We start from the raw sequence: 9,795 nt of genomic DNA, 5'->3' as shown, positions 1-9,795 counted from the left end.
TATAAACCAGCATGATTGCTCATATGTCTAGAGAATCATTTTCCTCACAAAATCAAGCTCCCTGCCAGTTCACCTGCCTCAGGGGGGAGAGAAAAAACATCCCCTCTAAATGGATATCTCTATAATTTTGTTACTTAGTGAAAAATATAATACTCTGGAGGCCAAGGAAAAATAGAGTGCTCTGTAGTTGCTGGAGCTAAGCACACTCCAGCTAGGTATCATTCAAAAGTTTATCACAGCTCAAGTAGGTCCTTTCTGTTCTGATTTCTGGAACATATGCTCCTGCCTCTCTCAGTGCAGTGTCTCCCTGTACACATTTAGCTATAGCTCCTTCTGCTTTTCTGTAATCTTAGTACTCTCTTGAGCAGAGAGGCACTGAGGTGAAGAGTAGGGCATTTCGCCAACTCCATTCCTCCTGTTTTAAAGCTATATCAGATGTGTTTAGGAACTTGTCAATAGAAAATATTACCCAGTTCCTGCAGTGAGTTGCATTTTTTCAACGCATCTGATACTTGTTGAAGTGTGTTGCTACTTATAAGGTGCTGGAGGTGAAAGACAACATCTGGTACTCTGTTAATTTCTGGTTTTAATCTTCTTCAGCCCCAGAAGTCCTTGGTCCTGAGAAGTATGACAAATCATGTGACATGTGGTCGTTGGGTGTCATCACATATATTCTGTAAGTATTTGGAAAGAGGCTTGATGAACACAATGACACATCTTGTCGAATCTGCACTTACCAGTAATTAGTCAGTAGGATCATGCAACCTGCAGAAGAATATAAGCTTGTATGGGACTTTTAGGAGTCAGAAGGGCTTTCCTAGTTATACAAGTTCTTTTGTCCACTCTTCCAGCCTGTGTGGGTTCCCTCCATTCTACTCAAACACTGGTCAAGCCATTTCTCCAGGGATGAAGAGAAGAATTCGGATGGGGCAATATGGATTTCCCAATCCAGAGTGGGCTGAAGTATCAGAGGAAGGTAATGATGCTCAGTACTACTGATGAGCATGTGCGTGGTGTTGTGCTTCTAAAAGCCTGTCTTAGTTTATGTTTCCTTTTCTTTTAGAATTTAAATTATTTTTTGTAAGGTGATACAGAGAACGACTGGAACTCAGATACTGGCCAGCAACCTCAGTGCTACAGAAAGTAAATGACTACTGAAAACTTCCCAATTGCAGCTAGTGCTAGTGAATGCTGAGATTAAACCCTCTGGAAACAGAAGTCTTTAATCCTGAGAAAGGAGAATGCCAGGACAGCTGCAATGCAAGCTGAGCTGGAAGAAAGGCAAACTGTATTAAGAACTTATTCAGCCTTTGCCCTCCTTGGTGATGCAGCCAGCAAGGATGGCAAGTTTTCCTCCTAGCTTTTTGTGATGTGGGAACTTGCTATCCACCGCTTAAATGAAGGTCAACAATTTATCTTGTATAAGTCGTTGACCAAAATCTGCTGCTGTTCAGCTGTGACCTGGATGGGCTCAAACCAGTGTCCTGAAAGTGGATGTTTTTGATACCCTCTTATTCTCACAGTCCGATAAGCTGGCCCTTCATGTTAGAGAAGTCTCACTGGCCCTTCATGTTAGAGAGGAAGGTCAGCAACCTCTGAGCACGTCTTTCTAACAAGCCCTTTATATTGCTGTTGCTAGCATCCTGTTATTGTCTGCTGTTTAGCAATAACAAATTACTGATCTGTGGCATTTTAACCCCTCACTGGATCTCATGGCTGCATGTACAGCATAGACTACTGAGCATTAATAAGGAAGATGTTTTACTTAGAGGTTTCTGGCTTAATGTTTTGACCGGCTTGGGTCTTGTTCTTATTACAGCAGTTACTAAAATGCTAGGGGCGCAGAGTGAGAGAACATGCACTTGGAAAATTTGGAGAGTTTCTGTGTGTTTGCTGAATGAAGATAGGTGCCCTCTACCCTTGAACCTATTAAATCAGCTAGTTTATGTGTATTCTTTTAGGATAATCAGGCACCTTCAGCAGGCTGCTTCTTTTTGCCCTCTTTTGTACTCGTCATGCTTTTCTTTAATCATTCCATCATTGCATCAGCTATGGAGAGTTCCTCTAAATTCCCCTCCAGCTTCTGTAATCATTTTAATGGGCTCTGTCTGTGGTCCCCTCCTTTCCTTTCCTTGTACATTTTAGATTCTAGGTAATCTCTACTGTAAAACTCTTTTGCAGCCTCACTTCACAAACTTAAAGTATCAACTTGTACCTCTGGCAGCTTCTTACAAGCATTTAGTCATCTTGCATTTGATGTTTCTGACAGAGAACTCTTATTCAGAAGGTTTTTTAGGTTCTCCCAAGGAAGTTATGTATAAGTCTGTCTAAATAACGTTCCTTGGATGCAGTGTTTCCAGTCTGTCCACCCGCATTAATGAAACTCTTGTCTAAACTCGCATCATCTCATATCTCTGCTACTTAGTACTCCTGTTTTGGCAGATACCATGTTCACAGAAAGCTGCTGCAAAGCCTGTTTGTGCAATCCGTTTCTTCTTTGTTGTCCTTTTAGTGGCCTCTTGATTGTCAAAGAAGAGTTTATTGTCCTTTTTTTCCACAGCCTGTGCTAGTTTTTGTCTCATGTCATTTCTCAAAACATCAGCTTATGCATTCATTCAGCCCATAATACCAAGCTTGTTACCATCTTTCAGACGGGCAGCGTGGCAGCTTTCTGTTCCTGTGTTTCTCTTTTTCTCAAGTTCTTGCTCTCCAGACAGTTGGTTTGGTGATGTAGATAGCACAGCTGGAATCCCCACTCCTTTGTCTTTCCTGCATACCTCTTGTTTTGGATGTTTGCTTGCTCTGACTCTTTAAACATAGTAACCAACCACACTGTACATGGCTTCTTAACATGGTAATAGCCATAGGTAGGTGGTTTGAGTTCTGCAACATTATCTTTCTTCATTCAGCAGGTCTTTGTATTCTCAAGGTTATTTGGGAACACAGCAGTAAGCTACAACATGCCATTGTTGGTCCTGTTTTTCAGCCAAACAACTGATTCGCCATTTACTGAAGACTGACCCGACAGAGAGGATGACAGTTTCTCAATTTATGAATCACCCTTGGATTAATGTGAGTTTCAGATCTCTTTTCCCGACATGAATTCTTACTTGCAGAACTTACACGTATCTCCAGACAGCACAGCAAGAGAAGGATGACGATTACTGCTAATAACTTAATTAACCTACTGTGCCCTCCACAGAGGGTCATCTGCTTGCAGAGCCACAATTCTTCTTGGTGTTACTAGAGGACACACAAAGAGAGACACCCATAAGAGCGTCCTTGGAAGCAAAAGTCGAATGTATCTCTGTCCTGTGAGCACGCAGGCACTATTGACTCTGCAGCGTATGCATGTGTAACTCTCTTTAAAAATAAACTCTATGTACTCGCTTCATCAGTGCAGGATTTGAAGAGAGCTATTATTAGTGGTCTCAGGCACCACTGTGCATAGCTGTGTTCGTGTGAACACAGTCCTGTGCTTAGTGGGGATTCTCATCCTTGGCAGAGTTTGGAAATGCTGGAGGGAGGAGTCGGGGTCTCGGCTTAGTGCCCTGGGAGAGATTGCCAGGTAGGGTGGTGCACAGAGCTATTAATGGTCCCAGCTCAGGTTTCAGTCTGTGACTTGGTTGAATTTACTTTTCCTTAAAAAATATTTTTGGGTTTAAAAAAACCCCACCAAACGACTCTAATAATACAAAATTAACTATTTCAAACAAGAGACAAGAATCCCAGGAGTTACCAGGCTAAGTTTCAGGAGATCATCTCTGCTCTGTAGGTGTCACTCAAAATAATAGCTTGTACTTCTCACATTTGTGCCTAAAAGGACACCAGTCTTGTTCTCACTGCCCAAAAAATCCTCAGCCAGGAGCAGAAGCACTTGTGCTGCTGTTTCTCCCATAGTGCTTTCTCTGTCTTTGCTGACCCTCAGAGGCAGGGGCAGAAACAGAGGCATGACTAATAGTCAGCATTTCTATAATGTCTGTTGGAAGATCTGAAAGCCCTTAGAATCATACAGAAATGTAGCTGTATAAGATCCCGATGAAGAGAGATATAGGATTGGGAAAGCTGAGAAATTGAGGTTATAAAAATCCCTAGAACTAGCACAGAACCCAGACAATGTTTCTGTCTTTTCTAACCAAATAAAATTGTGATCACTGTTCAGAATAAATACCTCCAGCTTTAAGCGTTTGAAGACCCAAGAAGGAGGTGTTTCAGAAGTCAGCAGGCGATGAATTTCACAGAATGAGTGCCTAATAGCTAAGGAAGCTACCACCTACAGTGACACATGTTACTTGAAATATGCATATAACCAATTAATAAGGAGGAGATTAGAGACAAGGTCTATAGATTCTGCTGCACCAAAGAGCCGGGCTAGAATACTGTTCCTGGAAGAATGCTCTAGGAGCTGCAGGTTGGCATTTTTTATTGCTGAACCTATTGTTCCCATGAGGCAGAGGGAGGGAGGGGGAAAGACCAACATAGTGAATGACTGTGTTCTTTTTCCTAAATCCTTAAGTGGGAACACGTCTGGGGAAATGCCTTGCACAAGCAGGGCAGGAGGATGTTTGTCTTTCCTCTTTTTTAATGGGTTGGGTTTTTTTTTCCTTTAAATGGATGACAGAAGTATTATTGTGGACTATGCAAACATTGTCAGCTTGTAGATAAGATTGTTTTATCAAGTAGCAGCTCACAGCACATAGGAGGGCACCTGCAACACCTCCTCAGGGACACCCCTAAAGCCTGTCTGCTGGGTTTCTATTTCTCTCGTCCCAGCTGGACTTGATAAAACCTATTCCTGGACAGCTAGGGGCCCTTCCAGAGCATGCAGGAGTCATGATTTCTTCTTCTGTAACTACTGCAGTGCTGCTGTTAGCTCAGTGGAGTCTAAGCACTGCCTCCAATGTAATGCTTATTTTACAGTGACATGTACAGGAATCTCCTTAGACTTTGTTGATATGTAGCTGTGTCTGGTATAGGATGCCAGTAGACAGCAAGTTTGGGTAGAAAGCATAAGGAAGATAGAATATCCAAATGAAATTATAAGAGTGGTAAGAAAATACCATGATTCTTGCTGAATTTAGCTAGGGGACTGTCCTTTGTGTTTTAGAAATTGTACCATATTCTAATTTAAAGTATCTACTGATCTTCCATGGCAGGTGAGCGTAGATCTTGGTTTTATGTGGAAGAGCATCTCAGGTGATTCAGTGTCTTCTGAACTGTGCCTTACTCTGAATAATGGTGTAATTTCCCCTTTTGGGCACGTTTATGATCTGATAAACTGGCAATCTCAGTTAATGTATATGTACAAGAAAATATGTCCTAACACAGATCCTAGAAGATAAAGGTCAATTAAGCATTTTAAAACATTGGCTAATGAATAGTGAAATGTCAGATGAAATCTAAAATGTACATAAAAATTTATCCAACACTTGGTTAGACTGGAAGGGAGCAGAGCCAAAGAAACTCGGTGCTGATTTCTCTTTAGAGATACTGTTCTGTGGGGACTACAGATCTTTTTCACCTCACACATGAATTTGCTTGTAGAGTGCTTAAAAGCATGAATAACAGAGGCCACTGAAGGACATTAGATAGAGGTTTATGTCCTCCATAGACATAGGAGAACAAGCAGCCAGTTCCTAAATGTGATTTTGCACAACGCTTTTGGTATTTTTCCCTTTTCTCAGAGATCAATGGCAGTGCCACCAACCCCTCTTCATACTGCACGGGTCCTGCAAGAGGATAAAGACCACTGGGATGAAGTTAAAGTAAGTCAATCATAGTTCAGATTTCTTGAAGTCAAGGCTGCTAGGAGATAGAGGGGGAGGCTTCTCCTTGATCCTTGGAGATCATGGCTATTTTGAATACAACCATGTTTAATAAGGAAAGCATAAACAGCAGTGTATATGATAACTGTTAAAAACCACAATGCTATTTGAGCTTCGTCTGGCATCCTTGCAGCTGTGCCAAATGTCGCAGGTATTAATGATGCTACCTGCTGAGCCCCTGTATGTGATTACAGAGGAGAAGGCACAGTGTTGAGGGAGTTTGAAGTTTGTTACAGCAAAGTGAAGAGTATGATGGAAATGTAGGGGGTCAGGGTGGGAGGGTTGAGCTGCATTCTGGTTCTCTACTCTGTTCTTGTATTGTAAACCAGCATTAAATAGCCTTAGCCTTGTTATGACATCAGAGGGGAGAAAAACAATGATCTGTCTTTCCCTTAATCTAACCAGGTGCCTCACCTGCAGTTTGTACTGATGACAGTTGAATGCTTCCTGCAAAGTGAAACTATAGAGCAGACTAAAAGTTGTTTAACTTTTAGTTAAACTTTTGGTTAGCAAGCCTTAACTCTTGCATGCTGCCCTTTATCAGGTTGGCATGCTTTTACAAGTAGTTCTGAATTTTCTCCATTTACAATGCTTGGCATGTTGATAATTGCAACATTCCTGAGGTGTATTTTACTGATTACTGATTTTATTTGAATTACTGATGTATTTAAATGGATTTAAATTTAAATAAAATTACTGATGGTACGGATGTACTATTACATAGCTCAGGTGTTGAGCTGTGTAGTGGTAAAATTTCATAGACCTAGGCAACTTTTGCCCCCTAAGTCAAAGAGATCAAACAGATCTTTTCACTCAGCCTTCTTCATTTCCATTCTTGTGCTTTGTCTAGGTCCCAGAGGTATTGCATTGGGCCACCGACATTCCCATAGTATTTAATTGTTTTCCCTTTCCTGAATTAAATGCCTAATGTTCATTAAGCAGATTTTTGTTCACAACCTCATTTAAAAGTTTTAAATTTGCCTAACTTAAACATATAATTCAAACTAAGGAAGCATGTGAATTTGAAACACATAATTTTAAACAACTTTGTGTGGGCTCTTTATTCCAGTTCCTGCTAACTTAGTTTGGTGCCAGAGCAAGGAAAGCAGTGTTCAGCGTCTGGTACAAGCAGCCCCGGCTCAGAGGCTGGTGAAGGCCCAGAGCCAGGCAGTAAGAAATGCTGGGCATAGAGACATGGTGGAATTTAGGCCAGCGGAGTGTGGTCCTCCATGCTCACGTATGAAACACTGTGTGAATAGTTCCTCCTGAATCAGTCCATGAGTAGAACGAAGCCTTTAGTCATAGTCCACTGCAGCAGAAAGGGCTTAGCTATTTCTGGCCATAGTGTGACAGAGAGTTCCTTTTTGTACATTCATCTCCTGGCAGTAGTGCAGTGGTGGGGGGGAAGTGGCTGCGTGCTCACTGCCTCAGGGATTTCAATACATTGCTTCCTTGGTTTCAGGAGGAGATGACCAGTGCTTTGGCTACCATGAGAGTGGACTATGATCAGGTGAAAATCAAAGACTTGAAAACATCCAACAACCGCCTCCTGAACAAACGCCGTAAGAAGCAGAAGCAGGCAGGCAGCTCTTCTGCAGCCCCGGGGTGCAATAACCAGTGAGAAGAGAAGCCAAGGACCTGTGGGTGGAGGGTAGAAGTTAAAAGGAACAACTGAAAATCAGTCTGATCAACTCAGTCCGTACCACAAATCTGGGCAATGAGATCATGAAGAAGCTATCCTGCCAAGAGGGAGCAGTGTGAAAGATTACATTTTTCTGACTTGAATCGGGGCTTTGCTTTTCAAGGCTAACATATATGACATGATTCTGTTGCATATTGCTGGGGAAGGGACAGTAATACCAGAAATGTTACGGGTTTTCATTCTGGCTTTAACACTATTGGATGAGAGGAAAGATCAGGAGGCAGTCTCAGCATACTAATGCATTGAGGCCTTAACAGCCATCTACAAGAGTAACTTCTGCTACTGTTTTAAACTTGGGAATAGAAAAATGCCAAGTGTTCTGCTTGGAGAGTTCTAGTAGTTCAAACGTGAGTAGTGAGAAAGGAGAAAAATGTCACTGCTCTGTATACAAGTAGCACAAGTGCAGCTCTATTATGGATGCATCTGGGCAGCATTTCATGTCAGAGTTGGTAATAGTCAATTATTTCCAAACTTACCTCCTGTAGTTACAGAATATCACCTAAACAGTAATCAGTTATTCCTGTTATAGGAAGAAAGCATCCATACATTTCCATTTTTATAAAGTCTTCCTCTACGCTCATGTGAAGATTTGAGTTTGTCTTGGATTCTCATTTGATAACATGTAAGTTTTCTAAATTGTAACCATTGTGTCATGTCTGTGCCAGTCACATCCCTCTCTTGTCATGTTTTTAATTTAAATGGTACTTTATCTGAAGAGTTTTAATAAGGATTGAATTAGTTGAAAGTATCCTGCAGAGAATATTGCTGTTCCTCTTGGATCCGTAACCTCTAGGGTGTGCAACTGGACATGCAATTGTATACAAGAGACTGCTCTACAAGAGAGACTTTTGAAATTCGGGAAGAAGTGGCAAATGCATGTTCTCTGAATGGACCCTGGTATCTGCCAGCATCCCTTCTGGTAATTACCTCCAGGTCCCATACCTGACATCTGCTGATCATAGCAAGTTTTGGGGTGCTGGGGTTGGTTTGTTTCCTGGGCTCAGGGAGGGGAGGATGCTACTTTATTTGCAGTGCTTTGTCAGTGTTTCTGCACCCAAAGATTTTTGCCACCTAAGAGAGATCACCAATGAGTATATCCACCTTTGGGTTTGGGTTTTTCTCCCCCCATCTCTTATCCTTGTTTTATGGGATTCTAGCTTTGGTTTGCTGATTTGTTTTACTTTGTAATCAAAATAGTTCCTCTCATTGTATTTTGGTTGTTCGGGGTTTTTTTGTTTATTTTTTTTTTAAGTTGAGGTGAAGCAAATATTTGTGAAAGTATTATCAGAGTCTAGGGTGAGAATCCTGTGCTTCTAGTGATGCAGGCAAAAATGACTTTGTGGTGGGCACACAGGGTACTGTTGTGTTAAGAGGCTCAGAAGAATGTTGAAGGTCAAAAAGCAAAACAAGGCTCCAGAGAGGATCCAAATTGCCACATCTAACTGCCAAGCAGATCTGGTCACCCCCAACAAAGATCAGCTCAAGGCTTTTGACCTTTTCTGAGGAGCCCTGTTCCCATCTTCAAAGTGTTGGATGAGACTTCCATTCTTCTCTGTGAACTGGTCCTAGGGTTTTATAAACTGATTTTAATAAATCATGTTATAACATTCCTTCCTCCTGTCATCCCTGATTTGTTGAGATGCTGCAGAGTTTGTATTGCTTTGCAAGGTACATCTGTGGTGAAGGTGATGGGAAAGGGGAGAAGGAAAGTGTTCAATGATGTCCACGTTCAGAGGCTACCCAACCTGGAGTGGTTTTTAAGATTACAAGGGATTGGTTTTAAAATCAGCCTCTGCAAAGGTGTGATTTAAAATTATTTGGTGAATATAGGTATTTTTATGATTATAGCATGTCCTGATACATTACCCCTGTGAATTATACAAATACTATTCACTACCTGTAAATTATAATACAAAGAGCTGTGACATGTTCAGGGTTGCAGCAGTTGGGATTAGAGCCAGATCCAAGTTTGTGTCCCTTTAGCCCAGTTTTTGAGGGTGCTGTGTACATGACTCCTACTTTCCCATCTCTGTGTCCCACCTGGGTGATGCATGCTCCCCCTGTCCCTCGTTCATAGGGCAACCCATCCATAATGCGGGATGTCCTGGCTGCCTTAGGTACTGAAATTGTTGCAGCCCATGTTTTTGCTACTGTCTTGCCCAAAGTTTGAGCAGAAGCACTCAGTTTCCAGTTGGCATCTTCTTACTTGTCAGTTTAGTCTGGAGCTTGAAGACATGTATCTGTTCCTGAGCAGTTTTCCATGGGGAA

At 41.7% G+C, this 9,795-nt stretch overlaps 1 protein-coding gene across 1 annotated transcript; it reads left to right on the top strand.

Moving 5' to 3' along the window:
- The first annotated feature begins 108 nt into the window (after positions 1-108).
- MAPKAPK3 (MAPK activated protein kinase 3) lies at positions 109-9,137 on the top strand. The gene is made up of 5 exons (XM_030501661.1): positions 109-676; positions 852-976; positions 2,987-3,072; positions 5,685-5,765; positions 7,288-9,137. The coding sequence occupies exons 1-5, from the start codon at positions 645-647 to the stop codon at positions 7,444-7,446; spliced, it is 483 nt and encodes a 160-aa protein (XP_030357521.1). The 5' UTR covers positions 109-644; the 3' UTR covers positions 7,447-9,137.
- The last annotated feature ends 658 nt before the right edge of the window (positions 9,138-9,795 follow it).

Source organism: Strigops habroptila, chromosome 11 (assembly GCF_004027225.2).
Source record: "Strigops habroptila isolate Jane chromosome 11, bStrHab1.2.pri, whole genome shotgun sequence".
In the NCBI taxonomy this organism is placed as follows: domain Eukaryota; kingdom Metazoa; phylum Chordata; class Aves; order Psittaciformes; family Psittacidae; genus Strigops; species Strigops habroptila.
The sequence above is the reverse complement of the archived record's forward strand: the minus strand, read 5'-3'. Positions and strand labels throughout refer to the sequence as shown.